Raw genomic sequence first — 26736 nt, 5'->3', positions numbered from 1 at the left:
AGTGCATCAAGGCTCAAGTACGAAGGTCAGACAACTTTTGGGAGTCAGTTCTCACTTTCCACCTGGCTGAAACAGGCTTTTTCTTGTTTTCTGTCTTGAAGTACACTCTAGGCCAGCTAGTTCAGGAGACTCCAGAGGATTATACTGGCTGCACCTCCCAGCTATAGGAGTTCTGGGACTGCAAGCACACACTACCACATCCTCCTTTTCACTTGGTTTCCAGACTGAACTCAGGTTGTGTTGGAAAGAGCTTTTACTGCTGGGCCATCTCACTGGCTTGGAAGCTTTTAAAAGTTTAGTCTAAACTGGACAGTGGTAGTGCACACCTTTGATCCCAGAGCTCAGGAGGCAGAGGCAGGTGGATCTCTGTGCACACTACTTTTTTTTTTTTTTTTTTTTTTTTTTTTGGTTTTTCGAGACAGGGTTTCTCTGTGGCTTTGGAGCCTGTCCTGGAACTAGCTCTGTAGACCAGGCTGGTCTCGTCTGTGCACACTACTTAACCTACCCAGTCTCTGTCCTACACATTTGCCAAATCTAACTACTGCAGGAGAGGATGAAAAAGTATTAGCTAACTGAGCTCCATCCATATTGTGAGAAAATGAACAGTCATTATGAAAATCAGTGTTCATCCTCAATTGAAGACATGCTAAGTGAAAATGGGCCACAAAACATAAACACCATGATCTCATGCATGTGTACACACACACACACCACACACTCAACACATATACTCTATTCTATGTAACTTTACATCAAAAGGAAAAATGCTGGCTGGCACGATAGCTTGGTGGGCAGGACATCTGCTGCCAAGCCTAACAGTCTACGCTTAATCCCTAGAATCGACATGCTAGAAGAACAGACTGACAACTTCAAGCTGTCCAATGTCCACAAAAGTGCTGAGGGATAGTCACACTATGGAACATACCGAATAAGCAAACAGTCAAGTGAAAAACCACTATACACAAATACTGTTTATCAAGTACTTTTTGTAAGTGTACTACAATATGACTGAGAAATGCCGGGCGGTGGTGGCGCACGCCTTTAATCCCAGCACTCAGAGGCAGAGGCAGGCGGATCTCTGTGAGTTCGAGGCCCGCCTGGTCTACAAAGGGAGTTCCAGGACAGGCTCCAAAGTTACAGAAAAACCTTGTCTCGAAAAACCAAAGACTGAGAAATACATCAAGAAATTAGACTTCAGGGGCTGGAGAAATGACTTGGTTAAAAGTGCATACTGCTCTTGCAGAGGACCTGAGTTTAATTCCCATCAGTCATGTTAAGCAGCTCACAAGCAGCTGTAACTCCAGTTCTAGGGAATCCAACTTCTTCTGGCCTCCCTGAAGAGAGAGAGAGAGAGAGAGAGAGAGAGAGAGAGAGAGAGAGAGAGAGAGAGAGAGAGAGACAGAGAGAGAGAGACAGAGAGACAGAGAGACAGAGAGACAGAGAGAGACAGAGAGGGCTCAGCAAGAGCACTTGCTCCTAAAGGGAGGACTTCACATAAGAGAACTGAATTTCGCGATGATGCTATCCACCATCAGGACTACTGTTAAGATACCTAAGGACACTCAATAGCTCAGAGAAGGCATATGGTTTTCTTGTGTCTCTCCTGTAGAGTCTCCTCTTCCTACATATCCAAGTGCCATGTCCCTCCTCTGCATCTCCTACAACATGTTGTAGTTGATTCTTAATGCATTTAACGTTCAATGATGTGTGGTAAAAGCATGTATCTACTTGTCTTTCCTGACAAGAATGTTAAGTTCTTAGTGACAAAGACTGTTCCTCACCAGCCCAGAGCAATTTAAGCAGGTGGTCAATTAAATGGGTGGTGCGTCAATTCACTCTCAGAATTCAAGGCCCAATCCAATCCCCCCCTCCCCCCACAGTTTTTCCCAGTAGCTATGGAGCCTGTCCTGGAACTTGCACTGTAGACCAGGTTGGCCTCAAACTCAGAGATCCACCTGCTCTGCATCCCAAGTGCTGTGATTAAAGATGTGTGCCACCACTGCCTGGCTCCAATTCTTTTATTAAAGATGTGTTTATTTTAGCCAGGCAGTGGTGGTCTACACCTCTCATACAGGCAAATCTTTGGAGGCCAGTCTGGTCTATAATACAGAGTGAGTTCCAGGACAGCCGGGGTTACTTATCTCGAAAAATGAACAAAACAAAAAAAGATGTATTTATTTTGCCTGTATGTCTGCCTATGCACCACTTTTGTGCCTAGTACCCACTAGACCAGAAGAAGGCATCGGATTGCCTGGATCTGGAATTACAGATGGCTGTGAGTGCCATGGTGCTAAGAATTCAACCCTAGGTCATCTGGAAGAGCAGTCAGTGCTCTTAACCACTGAACCATCTCTGCAGTAACCCCACCCCCATCCCGAACCTTTTTTCACAAAGCAAAAACTGACAGTTCCTCAAAATAAATAACACAATTAGCACAATCCCACCTCTATATATTGATCCAAGAACTAAAGAACTTGAGAATTAGTCATAAAAACACAAGGCAGAGTAGAAAAGACAGATCAATGGGTAAGCACACTAATAGCTCTTCCAGAGGACCCAGGTTCAGTTCCCAGCACCTACACAGAGGAGGTTCACAACAGTCTGTAACTCTAGTTCCAAAGAATCTGATGTCCTCTTCTAGTCTTTTTGGGCACCAAAAATGCACATACATACTTATAGGCAAAACATACAGAGAAAATGAAAATAGACAAACGAATCTATAAGGCAGAAAAAAAAAAAAACAAGTTAACTGTGGTATGTACATACACAATAGTACTGATCCTTAAACAGGAAGAAAATTCTGACATATACTACAACATCAGTGAACGGTGAGGACAAACTAGGTAAAAGAAGCCAATCACAAAAGATAAAAGTGAGTGTGCTATGCAGTGGCACAGGACTTTAACTCCAGCGCTCAAGAGGAAGAAGCAGGTAAGAGCTCTATGAATTCCTGGACAGCCAGTAATATGAGACCGTGTCTCAAAAATAAAATAAAAATTAAGGGGTAGGGACTAAAGAGTGAGTTCAGCAGTTCGAAGCACTTGCTATTCCTTCAGAGGACCAGAGATTGATTCCTAGAAACAGTATCAAGTAGTTCATAACCACAGCTCCAGGGGATCCCATGTCTCTGGTCTCCAAAGGTGTTTGCATTCACATGTATACTTAAAACAATGAACACTTCTGTTAAAGAAGACTTACTGCTTCATGTATATAAAGTTCCTCCGGTGGAAGATGAGTAAGTTCTGAAGCTGGACGGTGGTAAATGCTGCACAAGGGTGTGAGTGGGGTGTGTGCATGTGTGTGACGCCTACTTACAGTTTTCTTCTACCACACTGTGTCTTAGGGATCAAACTCAAGGCTATCAGGTGTGGCAACCATTGTTTTTACCTGCTAAGCCAACTTACAGGCCGTATTTCTTACTGGCCTCAAGCTCACTGTATAGTTGAAACTGACCTTCAACTTACCTCCCAAGTACTAGGATTGCAGGTTTGTCCCCATACCTGGTCTCATGAAGTTGTGGAGGCTGAAACCAGTGATTCAGACACACAAAGCAAGCACTCTATAAACTGAGCTCATATTCCCCTCACACAACTCATTTTCTTAAGTACACACATTTATTATGATTAAAACACACACACATAAATGCACACACATTTTACATACTACTCTCTTAGTAAAGCAGAGGCAACTTTACATGGTTGAGGTACTGGAGGCAGAATCCCTGGATTCAAATCCTGTCTTGACCACTGATGTGGTCTAAGTCACTCTGTGCTATTCTCTACTCAGTCACTTAGTCTGAGTTTGTGAGGCAGGATCTTATGTAGCCCAGGCTGATTTAAACCCTCTAAGTAGCAAAGGGCTGCCTTGAACACCTGACCTCCTGCCTCCATCTCCCAAGTGCTAGGATTACAGGTACTGTAATCTCTCCTGGCTTTCTTCCCCTTAAAAAAAAAAATTACTATTGTATATATGTATGATTTTGAAGTGTGCACTCGTGAAAAGGTCAAAGAACATCTTTGTGCCACTGGTTTTCTCTGCCCACCTTTATGTGAGTTCCAGGGATCACACACAGGCCTTCAAGCCCTAGTCACAAGAGCTATACCCACTGTGCCATACTGCTGCCCCTATTTATTTTTTATGTGTGTATGTAGGAGCCAGGTCAACCTCAGCTGTAAGCCCTATAAGTCCATCTTATTTTTCAAGCAAGTTCCTTTCTGATTTGGGGTTGGCCCACATAGGTCGATCCCAAGAGCCTCCCTATCATCTACTGCTCCCCCAGTGTTTGGAGTTCAAGACCAGGCTACCAAGCATTTAGATTTCTTTCTTTCTTTTTTTTTTTAAATATTTTTATGGTTTATTTAACTTTATTTTATGTGCATTGGTGTGAAGGTGTCAGATCCCCTACAACTGGATCTTCAGACAGTTGTGAGCTGCCATGTGGGTGCTGGGAATTGAACCCGGGTCCTTTGGAAGAGCAGTCCGTGCTCTTAACCACTGAGCCATCTCTCCAGCCCCAAGCATTTAGATTTCTAAGGTCAGTTTTCCAAGTATATGTTCCAGGAATAGGACAAGTCCTTTACTTGAACGGCATCTTTGCTGACAGACATTTCCCTGGTCCCATGCCTTGTTTTCTTTGAAATATTTATTATTGTTGGGAAGGTAGCAAAGATGTGATGGTCAGAGGACCACTTTCAGGAATCAGTCTCTCCTTCCAAAGTGGGCTCCTGGGATCTAGTTCAGTCTTTTTTTTTTTTTTTTTTTTTGGTTTTTCGAGACAGGGTTTCTCTGTGGCTTTGGAGCCTGTCCTGGAACTAGCTCTGTAGACCAGGCTAGTCTCGAACTCACAGAGATCCGCCTGCCTCTGCCTCCCGAGTGCTGGGATTAAAGGCGTGCACCACCACCGCCCGGCCTAGTTCAGTCTTAAGAGTTCGCACAGCAAGTGTCTTTACCCACTGAAGCCACCTCATCAGACATCTTCACTTTTAAAACATGTATTTAAAGTCAAAGATGTAATCAGCTGGGGCGAAGTAAGAAAAAAATCACTTTGAGTTCTAGGCAGCCTGGGCTACAGAGTGCATAAGCCATTTCACCACTCCACAATCCAAAGCTGACATAAAACTTAAATTACATGTGTGTATACCATTCACACAGATATCTATGCGTACACGTGTACACACACACACACACACACACACACACACACACACACCTTAAACAAATGTACAGTGCCTCGGGCAGAGTCAGTTCAGTAAATGTAAACCCGTTTTACCAGAGGGAAGAGGCTATTGTTTGAAATGTACTGTCATTTTTTAAGAACATACAAAAGATATAATTTAACATACTTTCAGCTGGGGGAGTCATCTGAAACTGGAAAGCACTGTTAGATTACTAAAGGCCATGAACACAACCTCTGAATTTTAAGTAAAATTCCTAGACTAAAGCTGCCCTGGATAGCTTTTCAGTATATTGGCTGCTCTGTCACGAGGGCTTTGTTTTTACCAGAGATCTTGTTAAATTAATACCCATCTTGATTTTTTTTTTTTTTTTTTTTTTTTTTTTGGTTTTTCGAGACAGGGTTTCTCTGTAGCTTTGGTGCCTGTCCTGGAACTAGCTCTTGTAGACCAGGCTGGCCTCGAACTCAGAGATCCGCCTGCCTCTGCCTCCCAAGTGCTGGGATTAAAGGCGTGCGCCACCACCGCCCGGCTCCCATCTTGATTCTTAAAAAAGAAAAAAATGGTAATATTTAATTTTTAGATATTTTTCTATTATTTTTAATTAGGAGTATGGAGGTGGAGAATCTATGTACCTGGATTCAGGTGTCCATGGAGGTCCTGGAGCTCCAGTTTCAGGTTGACATAGGCGCTGAAAATGGAACTCAGGTCTCTGCAAGGATAATACACATTCTTATAGCTTAGCCACCTGTCCATGCTCCCAAATGCTAATAATTCTAAGCTATTTTAACTGTGAACAAAACTAAAGCATATAATACTGATGTATGAAAAAGCACAAAAAAATCCTAACTAGGTTTTTACTTGAAATTTTTTTAATTTTAATTTTATTTTTTAAATTTTTATGTGCATTGGTGTTTTGCCTGCATTTCTCTGTGAGGTTGTTGGATCCCCTGACACTAGAGTTACAGTTATGAACTGCCATGTGGGTACTGGGAATTGAACCCAGGTCCTCTGGAAGAGCAGATACTGCTCTTAAACACTCAGCGGTCTCTCCAGCACCTCTTACTTGAATTTTTAAAGCCTAGGATTTGTGACTCCAGCATACTATATACTGTACATTCTATAAGAATATATCTTATGCCAGGTGTGTGGCACACGTCTTTAATCCCAGCACTTGAGATGCAGAAGCTGGCTGAGTTCCGAGAGTTCTATGCCAGACTGGTCTACAGTTCCAGGACAGCCAGGGCTAGGAGGAGAAACCCTGTCTCAAAGAATCCCAGACTGAACTTCAAATGGTAGAATTAACTATGTTTTGGCCAAACTTTCCTCAAAGGCAAAGTATCATCCACTACTTTTTAAGTTTATACATCTGTAAAGCACCCAAGCTCTTATTTTTTGGCCTCCACATCAATTCTATTACTATTGCTAATTCTTTAGCTGAAAGTGAACACTTAACCTCTTTAAGTATTGCACAGTGCATGGTTTTCAGCCTCTACTGAGCAAAGGACAAATCTAGAACTTAACTTCAGTATGACTAAATACAGACACTGGGTTGCAGAGATGGCTCAATACAGAGGACCTGAGTTGGGCTCCCAGACCCTTCCCAGGTGGCGAACTCCAGCTACCGGGGATCTGACACCCTCTTCTGACCCTTGCGGGTGGGCGCACACACTCGTACACACAAACCACATACTATAAATAATTTTTAAAAAGCAGTTTAAACATATTCATTCAGACACCAGTACCTAAATAAGGATTCCAATGTTTACTTTTCATAAAGTTATTTTTCTAAGATCTAACAACATCCCATCTAATATATATATGGTTACCTATGCACTAAATCCATATGGCCAGCCGGGCGGTGGTGGCGCACGCCTTTAATCCCAGCACTTGGGAGGCAGAGACAGGAGGATCTCTGTGAGTTCGAGACCAGCCTGGTCTACAGAGCTAGTTCCAGGACAGGCTCCAAAATCACAGAGAAACCCTGTCTCGAAAAACCAAAAAAAAAAAAAAAAAAAAAAAAAATCCATATGGCCAAAGTAACTTTGCAGCACAGGTTGGTAGGAGTATGCTATACAGGTTCCATAGAGGAGTCCAGGTAACCTACTTTATATCTAAAAAGAGCAACATTAAGCTCTTTATAATTTATCTTTGGGGGTGCTATGATTATGTAACAAAACCTTCTTTGGTGAGAGTATCAGTCAAGAAATCAGAGTTTTTTACTTTAAAAAAAATCTTCTTAGCCGGGCGGTGGTGGCGCACGCCTTTAATCCCAGCACTCGGGAGGCAGAGGCAGGCGGATCTCTGGGAGTTCGAGACCAGCCTGGTCTACAAGAGCTAGTTCCAGGACAGGCTCCAAAACCACAGAGAAACCCTGTCTCGGGGAAAAAAAAAAAAAATCTTCTTAGCCAGGTAGGGGTACAGAGTGAAACCCCTAACTTAAAAACCAAGGAAAAAAAAAAAAAGGAAGGAAGGAAGGAATGCCTGGCAGTGGCACACACCTTTAATCCTAGCACTGGGGAGGCAGAGACCAGTGGATATCTCCAGCCTGGTCTACGGACAGAGTTCCAGGACTGGCTCTAAAACTACACAGAGAAACCCTGTCTCGAATACGCCCCATCTTCCAAAAAAGAAGGAAAAGAAAAAGAATCAAGCCTGAGATGCATAGTCTAGTGGTGGAGCAATGACTATGTGCCTCTGATAAATTCCAACATGCACAATCATTTTTTTTAAATCACCTTTGTCAAAAACCAGTTATGAGACTAAAATGTAAATTCAATGCTTTCTATAAAAATAAAATCTCAGATTTGTGAGCAGCTCGAAGGACAAAACTGAGTCTAAAGTCCTAAGGCACCAAAACTGGTAGCAAATTTTAGCTATCTACCCCTCTGATGCGAAGCTCCGCCCATAAAGCCACACACAGTCGCTGAACAGCAAGAGAACTCCAGGAAAGGTTGGCGCCCTCCACGTTTCCAGCCCCTGATGGCTCTGACCCTCCCCCACCAGTCACTGCCGCGGAAGCATGGGCACAGCACCAGCCGCACCCCCCGCGGGCACTGAGAGGACGCTGAGCATCTCCTCCCAATAATTACGACTAAGAGGAGCCGCTGAGCATGCTTCTACTCTCTTAGCTGTTACGGCATCAACCACGATGTTAGGAGCAAAGTAGAGAAGACTACAGCTCAGGGTCCCTATGCCCACGGCAGAAAAGACTAAAGAGCGACAGCATAAAGTCCGAACACCTCCACTGCTCCCCGTCGGCGAGAGCCCCTCCCACCCACAGGGACGCAGGGCGGGGCACACACGGAGCCCCAAGTCCCGGCCAGACGCAACAGCGGGCTTTCCCCGGCGCCGCTTCACTGCCAAGGAGGCGGAAACCCCGGCGGGGGCGGGACGGGGGGCGTGGCATCGCAGCCCCGAACGCGCCTTCCGGCCAACCGGATCCCACGAAGGCGGGGGAACACGGGCTTCACGCCCCCTCGCCGCCGCGCCCTGAAAGCCGCACGCGGGAGACCCCCTTCCCGTCCCGCAAACCCCGCGGGCCCGAAGCGATGCAGCCCAAGGCCCCACCCACGCGGCGGGGAGGAGGGGCGGGGCCGCAGCCGCGGGCATTTAGCGCGAGTGCGTCCCGCCCCTTTCTCCACCACCGCACGCGCGCCGGCCCCGCCTCTGATCGGCGGGACGAGGGCCCGCCCCTCCGTGCGCACCGGGACTACGCTCTCCTCCCCCCTCCCGCACGGAGTGCGGCCCCGCTCCGCCCCCCATAGCCACGCACGGGAAGCCGAGGTCAGCCCCCCCGAAAAACACACGCCCTCCAGTCCCAGGTTACCCGCCACCCAGCTGCCGGGCAGACCGCAACGCGGCGTGCTCTTACCGCAAAAGCTCCAGCCACTCAGCCTGTGCGTCGCTCCCGGTGTGAGCCTCGCACCCAGCACGGAGGCCCCGGAACGGCGCGGGCACAGGCCCGCAAGAGCGGACTGGCAACCTCCTATGCGCTCACGAAGCGGTCACAGGCCTGGGTGCCCAGACTGGGAAGGAGGGAGGGAGGGAGGGAAACTCTAAGGGGGGAAGGGGAGGGGGGAAGATGGAGAAACCGTCTCTGCCGCCTCTACCGCCGCGGCCGCTTCTCTGTTACCCGGGAAATCCCGCCCACTCTCCCAGCCCGCCCCGCCGAGGGAAGGCTTAACCTCGCTCCGCCACGGGATATACTAGCCATCCGTCAAAGGTTGAGCCAATCACCGCGCCATACAGACCTACTCCCGCCTCCTTTCCTCGCTGGGAGGGGAGGGCGAGCCGCTCACCTTCTCCACGCCCCTATTGGCGGGGAGCGTCCCTAACTCAACCCCGCCTATTGGAGACTGATTGCCGAATCCCTCCCCCAGGCTGCAATATTATTGGAGGAAGAAAAGCACCTCCTCACATTTCATTGGAGAGTCCCACATATCCCTCCCCATTACCGCCCCAGCCACAGGCCTAACAAATCGGCTCCCGCCTCCGCCGGTCACCGCATTGGAAGGCTACCTTCGGTTCCCTCACAGCCCCAGGAAGGTAAGTAACCAATGTGGGGTAAAAATGTCTGTAAGTGAAGCAGACTCCACCCACCACACTGCTGGGCCAGGCCCCGCCCCCAACAATCTGATTGGATTATCTTGGCGCCGGTAGGAGCCGCCATTGGACACGGTGCCGGTCCAGGAAGGAGACCATTCCGCCCTGCGCGATGCTGAACCTTAGCAGTCCTTTTGTGGAATGTTTACACTAGAGACTGACGCTCAGAGTTCCAAGGCCCGAACTGGAAATGGCGCGAGCTCAGGGTTGAGGTTTTTAAGACTTTGAGGAAAAGACAGTAGTATTACCACCGTAGAGGACTTACCAAAACAATGTCAGAAAACCTTCTACCCACTTATTTTTACACTTTTCACTGTCTCCTAAATATAGCCATCTGGACCATTCAGCAGCTACTTTCAGCAGCAGACTCCCAAATTAAGGTCTGGAGCTTTAAACTGATAAACCCGGAGATTACAAGCCAGTCGCTACGGCTGGCTGCATTCTGTGACACTCCGACAGCCTGAAAATGCAGCCCTCAGAGGGCGGAGACAAGCAAGCGGAGGCCTTTAAATGTCACTGCCTGGGCAAGCCTCCGGAAGGCGGAGCATGAGGCAAAATGTATTCCCTATTGGCAGGGTTGATCCAGAGACATTTTAGGCCAGGAGAACCGAGATACAGAATAACTCAAACAGACCACGGTATAAATAAACCTTGAGGATGCATTCATATTCAGAGGATGAGTAAAAATTCCAGTGTGTCTGTGAGGGGGTGGTCTTGAAAATGACTGTTCAAAGAAAAGAAACTGCCATCACAACTCTTCGGGAGAACGAGGCAGGAATATTGCTTGAATTTAAGAACTATAGACCAGCCTCTTCAAAAATAAAAAAAAATTGGGAGCCACCCATAGTCTCTTTGTCAGAATGCGTTAATGGCGGTCTCTAAGTCCTCTGGGTAAGTAACAATGCGTGAAGTACACAAAGTGCTCTCAAATACCTAATTCCTTTTATTTATTTCACCAATAAAGCGTGGGACCAAAGCCCATGTTGCTTTGGGGGTGCTTTCGCTCCACCATGAGGAACAGTTAGGCAGGACTAGTCTTCCAGGGCTCTACCGACAAAAAAATAAAAAAGAAAAATTTCTCTCTAGAGTTGTGTGTCCCCAAGAGATACTGCACGGGGAAACGTTTCGTAAACCCAATGCTGCCCTCCTGCAATCCTGCGGAGACTACCATAAATAAGTGTTGGCAACAGGTGGGTTTTGACTCCGAGGACGGCTCCACGCCGCGAGGCCACAGTAATGAGTTGTGAACTACAAGAGTGCCCGACAGGTGGGAGCGGTCACAATGGTAACCAAGCCAAGCCCTAGGCCAAGACAGGGCTCTAAAAATAAGAAAAACACGGGGCCAAACCGTCCAGAGGTAGAGAAAGCAGCACTCCAGAACTGACAGATTCCTACCTTGAAATGAAACGCCTTACCCACTATACTGCGTACCTACCACGCAGCACTCCCACCATGGTATCAACAACCCCCCCCACACGTCTTTGCCAGAAATAGGTCTCCTGGACTTCCCTTGACCGCAAGAGAACGAAGTATCATAGATCTTGTTCCATCACTAGGTTGCCATCAGATTCCGTAGACTAAGGACCACGACTGTCTTGCCCAGGGAATTAAGGATGCGGCCAGTGTCCAAGCTTTCTCAAACTTAAATTTAAGGAAGTCAAGGGGCACGAAGAAAAACAGCAACGGTTGACCCGAACTCATTCCCTGCCCTCAATGGGGAAGATCCGGAGCTACGCTTTCCAGCGCAAAAACACAACAGTAAAGCTACTAGATCTCTACACTCGGAAGAATCTTTGTGTGCCTCCAAGGCATTCCCCGCCCCCCTTACTAAGGGCGCGGAGTCTGAGACTTCCGGGCGGGAGGGAAGTTGCAGGGAGCTAGGCGGGCCGCAAACATGTGCCGAGCGCGCTCACGAGAAGGGGGGGCAGGGAGCAGGAGGATGTCCCCTCCTAGCTTGTCCTAGAAGGGGGATGGCCTATGGAATTCGCCAATCAGAAGAAGGGGCGGGGGTTTGCACCTCGCATAAGCCCCAGGAATCCTCCCTCCGCCCTTCGAAGAAGAAAAAAATCTTAGCAACTTAAACTCCAGTCCAGCCTCCCAATAGGCGGAGCTCTAGAGAATGTCATCCAATCCATACACAAGAAGGGAAAAAGGGACTCGCACCCAACCAGTGGAAGACAAGAGAAGGCGGGGCCTCTGGAGAGCCTGAAGTGGGTAGAAGAGGAAATGGCCCCGCCCCTCTCGGGTCCCCTGCAGGCCGGTTGCACAAGCTCCCCGCAGGAGATAGTAAACAGTCTAGGCCAAGCAGTAGAGGCAGAGGTGGCCACTCGGCCTGCCTCTGAGCCTCCCCTCCCCTCACTACACCGCCACTGCCCGCACTTTGCGCTGGCGCCCCGCCTCTCGGCCCGCAGCCGCCATCCGGCTGACAGGCGTGCCCCTCCCCGCCCGCTGATGCATTTCCTTTTCCCTATTCCAAGCTTGGAGTCTCTTTTCCCAGTTTCCGACCTTCACTGCCCCTTTCAGGCCACCCCCTCGTGAGCGAGCGCGCGTGCGCGCACGGCTGCCCCCACCCCGTACGCAGCCCTGTGGCACGCAGCGGCACCTCGCGGAAAGAGGAGCCCAGGCAGCACACTACGCGGGGAGGGGGGGGGGGAGCAGTCGCCGCCACCGTGAGGTGGGCGGGGAAGGAGGCAGCTCCATGTTTGCAAGGGGGATCAGCTGGGGCCGCGAATTGAATTCGCCGAGTTCCTGGAGCTTTTCGACACTCAGCCAGCGCTCCCCGCCGGATCGCAGCCTATCTGGCTCTGGCGCCGAATACTTGCTAGATTGCCACGGTTCAGGAGTTCCGAGACACCGGCGGCTCCCGGGGTTAGTGGCCAGAACCTCTCCCGCCCTCAATCTCCTCCCGCAAATACAGCATTGCTCCCGCCCCCGGAGTCCTTAACAACCGCGGGCCCATGCTGCCCGCGCCTCCCCAGAGCTCGCCCACCGACCCCACCAAGTTTGCCGACAGAAACAAACCCTTGGGGCGGCTACTGCACTCGCCCACCCCGGTTAGCGGAGAAAGAACGCCGGTCACGGCTTGCTCTAAACTCCAGCGGTCAACCAACTCCGGACACCGCGAGCTCGGTGGGCCTGACCCACCAGGCTGCGGCCGCCGCCCCCTGCCGAGCCCGCGCGCCGCAGCTCGGGCCCTGTTCCATTCGCTGTACAGAAATACCTCATTTTTTTCTTTATGAGATTTTTTTTCTTTTAAAATATTTTTAAAGCATTACAAGAGCAGTTGGTCTCCTGCTGCCGAGACCTACCGAAACCGAGTGCTTGGTGAAATGAACTGGGCGGCGCGGCCGGCGGAAGGACGACCCCAGGCCAGGCTGGCCCCCTCCCCACGGCTTCAGTCCGGCTTAGAAACACACTATGAGCGGGCGGCGCCAAGCGCTCTTCTTCCTGGCCTGCCTCTAGCCTACCTCGGCCGCGGGACTCCGAGCCTCCACGCAACTCGGTCTTGGGGACCACGGCACCTACACAGCATTAGGCCAGCCAAAGAAAGCAGCAAAGGAACTAGCCCCCTAAAAGACTGAAATTGGGGAGACCAAATTAAAAGCAGCTGTTTAACATACCTTCGGAACCAGGCGAGGAGTCCTGAATGGGAGGGAACGCCCCCCACTAGCCATTGGCTCGCCCTCGCATACGTCAGCACTCTGGGTCCACCTCCTCCCTCTCCCCGCCCCTTCCCCTTCATTGATAGCCCCCCTGCTTCCACAAAAATAAAAATAAATAAATTAAACTAGCCACGAGTTGGAGTCACATCCGAAGCAGAGGCTCCTACATCTCTCACACTGCCACCTGGAATTTTTCGAGGACTTCGGACTAGGCCTTTGGGAATTACGAGTTCCGCAGCGTGGAAATCAAAGTAGGTGCATCATAACTACCCAGCCCCAATTTCCTTCACACACAATCCATTTGGAGCGGGGTCAGGAGAAGCGTGTAGCAGTTTGTGATTTTACCACCTAGACGCCTCAGATCTCGGGAGCGAAGCACAGTCCGTCCTGGTTAGTACTTGGATTGGAGGCAGGCAGCTACAGACTGATTTAACCGTGTGTCCAGCCTACATTGTTAGGTGCCTTTCAGCTATGAAATCTGTAAGCCGGGAAAACTGAGTATCTACTGAGAGATAAATCAGACATTTCACTGTATCTGCTACAGAGTGCAATTGTAAATTGGCTGAGATGTTCACGATACCCTCCAAACACTTCAGATCCAGTTAGGTGCTGCAGGAGGTAAGGCAAGAGTGTTTGTGTGTGTGTCTGTAGATCCAAAGTCACCCCAACATGGGAAATACTGTCTAGCTAGCAGCTGAACAGATTCTGAGAGTAGACTGAACAAAAAGGGTGCCAACAGGCAACAGAGGCAGCACAGAGGCTGTAATGTGGGTTTACAGGCTTGAGAGGTGTACCTTGGGTAGGGACATAGATTGGGGAAAGCAAAGGCAAATTATCCTCCTCCTCCTCACCACACAATCCAGAAAACCCTCCTCACTTTCAACCGCCCTCGGTTGAAACTCCTTACCTGTCTCACTTGCTATGTATCACTATTTGTTCAAGAGCTGAGCAGAACCATGGCACAGCAGTATGAGCAAGAACTATTTTTTCAAATAGCAGGGATGATAAAAAAAAAAAAAGGCCGGGCAGTGGTGGCGCACGCCTTTAATCCCAGCACTTGGGAGGCAGAGGCAGGCGGATCTCTGTGAGTTCGAGGCCAGCCTGGTCTACAAAGGGAGTTCCAGGACAGGCTCCAAAGCTACAGAGAAACCCTGTCTCGAAAAACCAAAAAAAAAAAAAAAAAAAAAAAAAAAAAAAAAAAAAAAAAAAAAAAAAAAGAAAGAAAAAAAAAAGAAAGAAAAACAACTATTCTTGTTTCCTTTTTCTGTTTTGTTTTGCAGACAGGATCTCGTGGAGCCCAGACTGATCCCAAAGACATAGCAGATGACATTAACTTCTACTGCCTCAACCTAAGTACTTGGATTACAGCTGAGTACACCATTGGTTTTTCTATGGTGCTGGAAATCAAACCCAGGGCTTCATGCATGCTAGGCAAGCACTCTTCCAAATGAGCAACAGCCCAGCCCCAAGAAACATGTGTTTTGGAAGGCACTGAAGAAAGGGAATAGTGTATGGACAGGAAAGGATCCTCTGCCAGTTAGACAACTTCCAATAGCCTGAGTTCCTCACAAGAACTTTACCAAGCTTGTATGACAAATGGCTGTAATTGCATCAATTGGGAGGCAAAGGAAAGAAGACCTTGAGTCCAACGCCATCTTAGGCTACCATATTTAGCTGCGTGGTGGTGGCACACGCCTTTATCCCAGCACTCTGGAGAAGAGGCAGCCAAACCTCTGTGATTTCAAGACCAGTCAGGGCTACATAGTGAGTTTGTAGAGAGGATCTACAGAGAGGACCCAAAGCTAGAGAGAAACCCTGTCTCAAAAAAAAAGAAAAGAAAAGAAAAGAAAAGAAAAAGCCATATTTGAGAAAACCTCAAGGAAGTAGGTTTCAGGGTAGGTAATAGAAGAGGTGGTCAGTGGCCTTTGAGAGAGGGTCACCATAGCCTGTGATTGGTAGTGTTATGCTCAAGAAAATCTCTTCCTAGTTTCAGGGATTCAGTTCCCAGGAAAATGAGGGAGATAATGTAAAGATTCTTCCCTTACTCAGAGTCCATGGGGAAAGCTGTCACTGAGGGTGACAGAACAGGCAGGAAGAAGTACCAATGTGGGAAGGGCGGTGGTCATTCCACCTTGTATATGGGGACTGGAATGTGAGTGGTAACCGGAAAGAACCAAGTAGCAGGGAAAGGCCAGGTGATGAGAACAATGGGTTCAGTGTAAAGCCGACAACCATGGAAGTCAACGTTCATTCTTCCTAGGATGAAGATCAACTTTTGGCTGAAGAGTGTGTTGATGGGTTGAAACACAGTGGTATCACGGAGAGAACACTACTCAGAAAAGCTAAGTCCCATTTATGTTGGCTCCCATTTAGTCCATCCTTATGTGTGGGTCAGGCTCCTCTAAGGATTACAGTTCTTTTCCTGGTATGATGATCAATACCATTATTGCCTAGTAAGATCCTGAATATCAGTGGAGGCCAGAAGCCAAGGCATTTGACTGTTCTCCTAGACAGCAAGTGTCATACTGTAGTTAGTGTGTACACATATGCACAAGCATGCACACCTATGTGTATGTGTGCTGTATGCAACAAAATATGCCAGTCATATTTGAAGGATGTCAAGTGTCCTACTATTAATCTCTGCCTTATTCTGTTGAGGCAAAGTTTTTCCTGAATCTAGAGCTAGATTGGTGGCCAGCAAGCCCCAGTGATTCTCCTGCCACCTCCCAGCCCCCAGCTCTTGGATTACAGATAGGCATGTTAAAAAACCATACTAGGAGCCGGGCGATGGTGGTGCAGGCCTTTCATCCCAGCACTCTGGGAGGCAGAGGCAGGTGGATCTCTGTGAGTTCGAGGCCAGCCTGGTCTACAAGAGCTAGTTCCAGGACAGGAAGCAAAAGCTGCGGAGAAACCCTATCTCGAAAAATAAAAAAAAAAAAAAAAAAAAAAAAAAAAAAAAAAAAAAAACCATACTAGGAGCTGGGCATGGGTGGCACACACTTTTAATCCCAGCATTCGGGAGGCAGAGACAGATTTCCATAAGTTCGAGGCCAGGCTGGTCTATAGAGCAAGTTCCAAGATATGCTCCAAAGCTACAAACAAACTCTGTCTCAAAAAACAAAACAAAACAAAAAAAACACCATACTGGGCTTTTGTTTGTTTGTACTTTGTATAGTCTTGACTATCCTAGAACTGGGATTAAAAGGTTTGCCATACTGGACTTTTTACATGGGGGAAGGGAAATTTAATTCATGTCCTCCTGCTTGTACAGAAAGTGCTCTTACCAATGAGACATCTCTCCATCTCTCCACCTTCATTGTGGAGAAAGAAATGGCTGATATTCACACCCTTCTGAACACCCTGTAGACTGAGGTCTTTGAAAAGACAACCACCTTATCTAATTCACCTCTGAGGGGTCTCAGTATTCAATGTAGTCAAGGAGCCCCAGGAAGAGACCCAGTGACTTTCTGACTGAGTACTCTGTGGACATTAACCCCTGAATGTACCAAAGATGCTACCGGTTTCTCACTCCTCTAGTAGTGAATTGAATAATCTGGGTGAGTGTCCTCTTTGGAAAACCACTTTGGGATGTATTTGTGTGAAATACCCTAGAAGTTTTCTGAGTTAGACACCATTATCCTTAATTATAGATGAGCAAACAGGCCTCAGTCAGAGGGACTTGCCTACAGGAAGTCGCCAAGGCAAGTTTATCCAAGTCCAAATCCTGAGTTTGTTCACTCCCCCATACGCAGTCTCTGCATACATTCAGGGTACCATCCAAGTTAGGCCCTTTAGAGAGAAACCCTGCCTGCTCCCTTGAGAGGATTCTAATTCTAACAGCACTTTGTCACCAAATAGTTCTAGAAAAACAGGATTTGCCTCCCAGCCACATACAGCATGAGTCTTCAATTCAAAACATACATATTGAGCCGGGCGGTGGTGGCGCACGCCTTTAATCCCAGCACTCGGGAGGCAGAGGCAGGCGGATCTCTGTGAGTTCGAGACCAGCCTGGTCTACAAGAGCTAGTTCCAGGACAGGATCCAAAACCACAGAGAAACCCTGTCTCGAAAAACCAAAAAAAAAAAAAAATACATATTTAAAACTGCTACCCTCCATCTACTTCATGGACATGACGTACAAACCCTCATTCAGGAAAAGGAACTCCTTCACATGCCAGTCTCTGGCCTACCTTCTCTTCCCTATTGCTGGAATTAAAAGCTTATGCCACCCATGTTGATTTCCATGGGTACAGGAAATTGAACTGGCTTCATTCTTGTGGGACAAAAACTTGACTGTCTCTCAAGTTCCTCCCCTCCCCACAACACACCTTATTTTTTGAGAAAGGGTTTCACATAGCCCTGCTGGCCTAAAATCCATGATGATCCTACCCAAGCCTCCTGAGTCCTCAGAGCTAGTAATGCAAATGTGAGCACTTGTAACACGCATGTGCTTAGCTCATTCTAACTGTTTCAAAAATGTGAGCTAGTGGCCGGGTGGTGGTGGCACGCCTTTAATCCCAGCACTCCGGAGGCAGAGGCAGGTGGATCTCTATGAGTTCGAGGCCAGCCTGGTCTACAAGAGCTAGTTCTGGGAAAGGCCCCAAAGCTACAGAGAAAAACTAAAAAAAACTAAAACAAACAAACAAACAAGTTTAACCACCTTATAGCTAGATTATTTAAGCAAATCATTTATCTTTGATTAGTAAGGTTCCTTACTACAGTGGCTGTAGGATTTTAGGAAATTTAAAATAAGTATGTCTAGCCTCCACTCATGAGTCCTTCACTTTTTCTTCCTTTTTCAATGTTACAACACTCCTCTCCTGGTCAATTAACAGCAAAGTCCCTGCATTGCATACCTCAAAGAAAAAACTCTCATCTCTAGCTAGCTAGCCATCTTCAGTGGCATTTACTATAGTATTTTTTATTGGAAAGTTGGAATTTCTATTATTTTTATGTGCATTGGTGTTTTGCCTACATATATGTCTGTGTGAGGGTATCAGATCTTGGAGCTACAGACAGTTGTTAGATGCCACGCTGGGAACTGAACCCAGGTCCTCTGGAAGAGCAGTCAGTGCTCTTAATCACTGAGCCATCTCTCTGGCCCCGGTTGGGATTTCTTAGTGGGTTTAAAAACTGAGGTTACTCACAATCTGGAAATGTCTTCTCTTCACCGAACACAAGTTTACCCAGGGCCATTATGATCCTAACTCAGGAAGGCAGATGTAGTAATAGTATATTCCCCAAGTTTATCTGGCGTTGTTTTATAGACAGATTGGTGGCTGGTGCCTTTTTTATTAAGACAACAGGTTCCTGTGCTCACATAAACTCTGAGAAGCTCACTATCAAAGAAAAAGGTACCCTGAAGTGAAGGCAGCCTGAGCACTATCCATATTCCTTCCCCATTGCCTCAAGTTTCCTCCAAAACAGCACCTGCAAGGATATGTACTTAAGTCAGGAAGTAAATGAAGAGATGTCACTAGATGAACTGGCTGACCTTTGCTCTGCTCTGTGTCTGGCTAGACTTGAAGGTTTTAAGACAAAATTCTGCAGTAGATTGGAAAACAAGAATTTAATATGGTATATAGGCACAGGGAAGTCAGCCTGGAGTGAGGGGGCCTTTAGTGACTATAATCATCAGAGTCCCAGTAACCATCATGAACATATCAACTACTTTAAACTGTTCAGTTTTGTTTTGTTTTGTTTTGCAAGATAGGATTTCTCTGTGTAACAGTCCTAGCTGTCTTAGAATTAGCTCTTGTAGACCAGGCTGGACTCGAACTCACGGAGATCCATCTGCCTCTATTTCCTGAGTGCTCTGCCTTGTTAAAGAACAACTTAAAAGAGCCGAGTGGTGGTGGTGCACACCTTTACTCCAAGCACTTGGTAGAGGCAGGTGGATCTCTGTGAGTTTGAGACCAGCCTGTCTACAGAGCTAGTTCTGGGACAGGCTCTAAAAGCTACACAGAGGGCTGGAGAGATGGCTCAGTGGTTAGGAGCATTGCCTGCTCTTCCAAGGGTCCTGAGTTCAATTCCCAGCAACCACATGGTGGCTCACAACCATCTGTAATGAGGTCTGGTGCCATCTTCTGGCCTGCAGGCATACACACAGACAGGATATTGTATAATAAATAAATAAATAAATAAATAAATAAATAAATAAATAAATAAATAAATAAAAGCTGCACAGAGAAACCCTATCTCAAAAAATCAAACCCCCCCCCCCAAAAAAAGAAGCACTGGAGATTCAAGGGTATATCTTCCTCCTCCTACTTCTTTCCTTTTATTTTATGTTTTAAGACAGGGTCTCTGGTGGCGCACGCCTTTAATCCCAGCACTCGGGAGGCAGAGGCAGGCGGATCTCTGTGAGTTCGAGACCAGCCTGGTCTACAGAGCTAGTTCCAGGACAGGCTCCAAAGCCACAGAGAAACCCTGTCTTAAAAAACCAAAAAAAAAAAAAAAAAAAAAAAGACAGGGTCTCTGTATGTAACCTTGGTTGTCTAGGAACTTGCAATGCAGACCAGGCAGGCCTCAAACTCAATAGAGATCTGCCTGCCTTTGCCTTCTCAGTGCTAGGATTAAAGATACACACTACCATACCTGGCCCTTAACCTACTTTCTATCCAACTTGGGGACCAAGTAGAAAAGAACTGAGGCAATGTAAAGGAATGGCAAGAGTTTGAAAGAGGGGTCTTTGGGAATAAGATAAACTTAGGGAGCTAAAGTGGAGGATCTAGCCTAAGAAAGAGTCTGATAATTCTAACAAACTAAGCCGTTAGGGTCAGTGGACCCATAGTATGTGATTGTCTAAAGTAGTCCCATTTAAAGAAGGACGCTAGGACTTGGTTGGATTAAGGAGGTTAAAACCTTGGAACCACTAAAGATCTCAGTCATTCTAGGAAAACCTTTCTGTCTAGTTAATGCATCCACCTTAATCTCACAGCTCAGCCGGGCGGTGGTGGCGCACGCCTTTAATCCCAGCACTTGGGAGGCAGAGGCAGGCGGATCTCTGTGAGTTCGAGACCAGCCTGGTCTACAAGAGCTAGTTCCAGGACAGGCTCCAAAAAACCACAGAGAAACCCTGTCTCAAAAAAGCAAAAAAAAAAAAAATCTCACAGCTCACCTCTCTCAGGTCGCATTAATTTGCAAATTCCTGCAGTTGGGGCTGCCCCAGAGACTGGATGCACCCTTTTATGAGCAAAAGCCAATTCTTCTGGGGTCGTGATACTACCTAGTCCACTTGCCACACGCACCGCACCACTTCTGCTCCCACATTCATACCCATTGACTAGTACATTCTAACAGACACTGGCAGTAGCAGATCTCCTTAGACTGAAGGCGCTAGGGTCGCTTCAACATCATTCTGACTGTAATGAAAGAAGCAATACAGAGCACAGACATAGGAATGTTGGGGGGGGTAGGGATAATCCAATCAGAAGCAAAAGTCTGCATAGGCCCACAATGTTCATTACTCTGTGGACACATTTCCCTAGCTTTATTCCCTATCTCCTGTGTGATGATCTTCTGGGCTTCTCTTCCTTAAAGGTTCCTTTGATGTCTACTACCAAGCCAGGTGTGTTGCACACTCCTTTCAACCCAACATTTGGGAGGCACACAGATGGAGCTGTGTTCCAGGCCAGCATGAGCTCTAAAGAAACCCTGTCTCAAACAAACAAAACCCAAAAAACAAAAACCTATCACAGGTAGGCTCACACTGGCAAACGCTACAAATAGCTGGGTGCGGTGGCAAGTCTACTGAAATCCCAGCATATAGAAGTTCAAGCCGGGCGGTGGTGGCACACACCTTTAATCCCAGCACTCGGGAGGCAGAGGCAGGCAGATGGATCTCTGTGAGTTTGTGGCCAGCCTGGTCTACAAGAGTTAGTTCCAGAACAGGCTCCAAAGCTACAGAGAAACCCTGTCTCGAAAAACTGAAAAATAAGTAAATAAATAAATTTTAAAAACCACCAAAAATTTATTAAAAATTTCAATATTAATAAAGATAGCACTATGCATAATAGCAGTTTGGGAAAACTACTAAACCCTTTTCTCTCAGAAATTTTACTGAATACTCAGGAGATATCATTGGTTGTGCCCAGAATCTGAGATATGAGTTAAATAACAATTCAAAAGCCTAGGTCAGCCGGGCGGTGGTGGTGCACGCCTTTAATCCCAGCACTCGGGAGGCAGAGGCAGGCGGATCTCTGTGAGTTCGAGACCAGCCTGGTCTACAAGAGCTAGTTCCAGGACAGGCTCCAAAACCACAGAGAAACCCTGTCTCAAAAAACCAAAAAAAAAAAAAAAAAAAAAAAAAAAAGCCTAGGTCATTGTGTATTCAAACACCAACTGGGTGGGCCCAGGAATTTGCGCCCAGGAATTTGCACCTAGGAACTAGTACACAACCTTGAATTGAGCAATTTACAGGGCAAAGTTACAGCAAGTTTGAACAAATAACAGTTCTAAATTACCTCTTCCAAACTTTTTATTGTTAAGGCTTGTTTTCTGTATAGTTCACCAATTCTAAGTATTTCTGTAATCTTTCTGATTTCCAATTTCAGAGATTCTGTCTTAGTCTGCTACCATTTTGTTTTTCCTTCAAAGGAGTGTCTCATGTAGCACAGGCTGGTCTCCTACTACCAGTAGAGCTAAAATTAGCCTTGAATTCTTGATCATCTTGCCTCTACCTCTCCAATACTGAGATCACAGTCACATTCCACAACATCCAACAGTTTAGTCTTTGGTTAAGATAAAACCATCAAGAAAAATGTGCCGGCATATCAAGAAACAGATCCTTAGAAACTTCTAATGTAAAGATAGGCTCTCTGAGCTACAGCATAGCAAATTAACTTTCTGGTATTTCATTGTTTTCTTCTATCAGCACCTATCTTCAAGCAGTTGTTGAGAGTGAGTGTGTTTGTATCTACAGAGTACTCTGAACAGGACCTAAAATATATTGGGTTTCCATTAAATGTTGTTTGTATTCCTGTTATTTACAATTTGCATATTGCAGGCCACAGCTGCTCCAAGGGGACAGGCTGTCACTGGCTAACAGCTAGAAAGCACATGATATGAAGAGTGTCCCTACAAGGCCAATGCTTCTCACTCCACTCTGAGGGAAAGGCTAGCAGGACAGTGTTTGTGGTGCTTCTGTGAAGCATGACCCCTTTGGTACTGTGCAGATTTCAGGATAGACCAAGATATCCCCGCCTGGAAGACGTCATCAATTCTATAATCTTTCAAGTCCACTACAAGGAACTGAGCTCAAGGTCAATTTCCCTAAACTTAGTGAGGCAGAGTAGGCCTTATTAGCCCAGCCCTGGGGAGACTGAGGTAGAATTGCTGTCCTTGAACTTGGTAAGTTCCTGTCTCAAACAAAACAAAACCGTGAACTGTCCTAGAGTTTTAAAAACAATGATACTCTAAAAGGGGAGCAACAACAACAACGACAAGCACCATTCCGTCTCTGGTAAATCAAGAGACTTCATTCGTTTGGGTTACAGTTTTAAGCCAAATCACTGTATTCCTCTGGACCCCACTGTTCTCATTTATACATTATATTATTATATCATTATACATATATATATTTCTCATTAATAACTCAGTGAAAGACTGATGAAATAGCACATGTCCGTAATCCCAATGCTGAAGAAACGGAAGAAGGATGTGTAGAAAGGACAGGATATTCACTAGAATTATGAAGTTTCAGTGAAATAACGTACAAGACAAAGCAATTAGTACTAAGATTTCCATACAACAAGCATTCAGTTGGTACTGGTACCTTTGTTGAAAGGTAAGGCCATAGCCACAGACATGGCAGGTGCTTCTCAGAACTGGATCTCAGATGGTGAAGCTTTGGATCCCCCCCTTCCACCCCATCTGTCCAGAACCACCTTCCCAACCCCAGAGTGCTAAATTGATGAAGCTAAAAGGGTTTAATCATGTTGGTATATTTATATGTAAATACAAAACTGTACCACTATAAGATATTGAATATGAACATTACAATTATTTACTGAATCTGACTCAGTCCATTGATGTTAAATACAAAATGAAATGATTGTAAAAAATAAGAATATACACATTCAAAGATCTTATTACAGTATAAAATTATTGGGTCTGACCAGCTGCCAACCTCATCATCTGGAGTAGGGGAAGATTTAGGGGGGTTCAGTGGAGTTTTGTGGGAACACTAAGTGTTGAGAACTCTTGATTCTATTCCTGGCGAATCAGACTGGGAAAAGACAGGATCAAGATGGATGGTTAGGGGACCAGTGATTGCAAGAAACTACCTCATCCAGCCAAGGGGATTATTATACTTTATAAGGACATAGAACACATCTAGTTTGAGGTCTAGGATCTGGCAGGCTAGCAGGCAAGGAGAACTGGGCATCTCAGTCGACTAGGAAGAGTTACACAAAGAAAGGGTCTTTCAATGAAAGAAAAAGGGGCCCCAGTTTGTCCTCCCAGGAAGGGAGTTTCATAGTAGGTTCCTCTCAGTCACTCCAGGATTCTCCTTTCTTTTAAGATTTCGTACCGATTACTTTTGGCTCTGGCAGCTCTGTAAATTCATCTCTAGCCTTGGACCCCATTGCTGGGGTAAGACAGAGTCTGGAATCACAGTGGAGGTCTGTTCCCCAAATCAGCAAGGTAAACAGAAAATTTGTTAGATGGAGGACAACCCATGCTAAAGTGAACCAGTGTTACCATCGTCAGTATTTTTGGCTCCAACAAGCATTGAGTCCAGAGGGAAAGATGTCATTAAGGAAGAGGAGCCTGTGGCCTGGGAAAAAAGTATGTGTTGTCTTCTATCACTCTGCTGTCTGACAACATGAGCATGAGCCCCAATCCCAGCTAGTTCAGACTAGTCAGTCAGCAAGGTCCAAGAAGCAAAGAATGCTCAACTGTGAGTTGAAGCCCCAGGAACGTCTACAAAGAGTATCTGTGTGTATATGTATTTATAGAATACAACCATATTATCACATACAGTATATATTATATACACACATACATATAGATCCATACACATAAGTGCACATACGTACACACGCACACACACAGAAGGACAGAAAAGACTGGAATACACGCCCTATGTATAAACGTGCTTGGCACTCGGGATATTCTCTAGAATATGTAACTTGGTCAAGCTCTCTGGGCAGGAAGGTGAATGCTCACCAAACCTCCCTGTCAAATCCTAGCAAAGGGAAGGAGGAGACTTCTAGAAGAATGGCATTGGGAGATGGGGGTTCCTTCCCCACTTACCTCAGGGACCCTGGCAAAAATCAATAGCCACGATTTGGTTTTAGTAAGGCACAGTTCAATAGCAGGTGCTAGGAATTAAGAACACATTGCTGCTGGCCCTTTCTAGTGGCAATTTCACCACATTTATCTAGCCAAAGGGAAAGGCTGCCTTGCGTGCACATGTGCGCTGGGAGACACAAGAAAGAGGTTGATCCATGGCTTCAGCATAGCTGATGGCAACCTATAGGCTCAGCGGTGTCCAGGGTAGTTTAAGGAAGGCTGGCCAGCAGGTGGAAACTCGTGGAACAGCTATTGACCCTCCATGGCCAACAGGCTGTGACCAGAGGGAACCATTCCTTCCTTCTCTGCAAATTCCAGAATGGCCTTGTAGCAAAAGTAGTACTGCTCAGGGGTCTGGATACTGAAGGCCCTCTGTGTCCTCATGCGCGACACTGTCTGGAACACATTAAGGGTGCCAAGCTCCTCCAGCTGTGCCAGGCAGATGTCCAGTGAGCAGAAGGTACCTGAAGAAGGAAGGAAATAGTCACATGAGTGTACTCCCCATATTCTTCCTTTTATCAAAACAGCTTGCAAAACTGGATGAATGAATTCAAAGGCAAAGGGTGTGATGGCAGGAGGACTTAAGTCTAATAGTATCACAGGATGTGCTAAAGGCCAGAGTCTCCGTCTCTCAGGACATACATGGGGGGAACAAGAACAGTAAGTAGAGAGGTGTTGAAGACGAACTTCCTGCTTCAATACCAGACAGAGCAACAGTACTTCCACACCCCATTTCCAGAGCTTGTACTCTCCAGGGGTCTACCACAAATAGATTTTTTCTTGATTTTCCTCCCCAGGGGACCTCTGACCTTGTAAAGTCAGCATACATACAGCACACATTTTATTAAGCCAAAGCTGGGGAGGCTAAGGCAAAAGGATTGCTGTGAATTCCAGGTCAGACTGGACTTCATAGTAAGATGTGGTCTCAAAGAAATAACAAAAAAGAGGAGGAGGGGGAGGGAGGGAAAGATAAGACCAACAAAGGGAAAAGCAGCCCCCAGGAAAGGGCCAGCTAATCCCTCTGGGAACCATAATCATGGTGATGACAGAGTTGACAAGGTCAGAAGATCATTGATGATAGAATGTATAAAACAACTCTAAGAACGTGGTTTGTAAATTATATATTTTGGCAAGCAGTATCCCCAGCATAAAAAATACAAAGAACATTGAAGGGGCTGGAGAGATGGCTCAGAGGTTAAGAGCATTGCCTGTTCTTCCAAAGGTCCTGAGTTCAATTCCCAGCAACCACATGGTGGCTCACAACCATCTGTAATGGGGTCTAGTGCCCTCTTCTGGCCTGCATGTATTACACACAGACAGAATATTGTATACATAATAAATATTTTTTTTAAAAAAAAAAAAAAGAACATTGAAGAGTGATTATCAACGTAGTTTGCCACTAAGGGAATGAATGAGTTCTTTCTCCCATCACAGACATGCCCCAGGCTTCTAGTTCCTCCTCTTTACCCCCACTGCCAGCATTGTAAGAGGTACAGTACCTGTCCTGCCAATGCCTGCACTGCAATGTACCACAATGGGTGGCTCGGGGCACTGCCCTTTGGACCGTGCTCCCAGGCTGCCAACAGCCAGGCTCTGCTGGTTTCTGACCACTCTCAGAAAGTCAATGAGGGAAGCTGCTGAGGAAGGGACGCCATAATCTGGCCAGCTCAGGAACTGGAAGTGGGTCACCTGGCGTTTCTGCCGCTCCTTAAATTAAAAAAGAGAAAAGAAAAGAAGAAGCAAAAGTTAATGCTATCATCCCTATTTACTCTGACTATCCAGGTTCTTAACAACTTAGCATTCATATCAACAAGGCTCCTGTCTTCTGGTCTCACCTTTCATCACAGCTGCTTCTCTACCCAAAACCCAAAGGAAGGGCTAAATGTTTGGGGAAGGCAGACTACTATATAGTAGCAGTGTTTATTTTTCTTGTTTATTTTTGTAGTTAAAAAAAAAAAGAGGGCTAGAGAGATGGCTCAGAGGTTTAGAGCACTGAATGCTCT

At 46.5% G+C, this 26736-nt stretch overlaps 2 protein-coding genes across 5 annotated transcripts in view; both read right to left on the bottom strand.

The window, feature by feature from the left end:
- Sin3a (SIN3 transcription regulator family member A) overlaps positions 1 to 13414 on the bottom strand; it is a 65847-nt gene extending 52433 nt beyond the window's left edge. Inside the window, exon 1 of one of the 4 annotated variants that reach the window (XM_057766214.1) lies at positions 13397 to 13414. The gene's annotated coding sequence lies outside the window, so the exon portion shown is untranslated. Of the gene's footprint in view, positions 1 to 5806; positions 5841 to 9045; positions 9262 to 13243; positions 13263 to 13396 lie in introns of those variants that run through there. The other 3 variants (XM_057766213.1, XM_057766211.1, XM_057766212.1) reach the window with 3 other exon arrangements.
- A 9545-nt stretch (positions 13415 to 22959) lies between these two features.
- Ptpn9 (protein tyrosine phosphatase non-receptor type 9) overlaps positions 22960 to 26736 on the bottom strand; it is an 82462-nt gene continuing 78685 nt past the window's right edge. Inside the window, exons 12-13 of the mRNA XM_057768598.1 lie at positions 26233 to 26440; positions 22960 to 25197 (exon numbers count right to left, since the gene is read on the bottom strand). Of these exons, the coding sequence (XP_057624581.1) occupies positions 24983 to 25197; positions 26233 to 26440 (423 nt within the window). The 3' untranslated portion in view covers positions 22960 to 24982. The remainder of the gene's footprint in view (positions 25198 to 26232; positions 26441 to 26736) is intronic.

Source organism: Chionomys nivalis, chromosome 4 (assembly GCF_950005125.1).
Source record: "Chionomys nivalis chromosome 4, mChiNiv1.1, whole genome shotgun sequence".
NCBI lineage: Eukaryota > Metazoa > Chordata > Mammalia > Rodentia > Cricetidae > Chionomys > Chionomys nivalis.
Note: the sequence above shows the minus strand (reverse complement) of the source record. Positions and strands in the feature narration are given on the sequence as shown.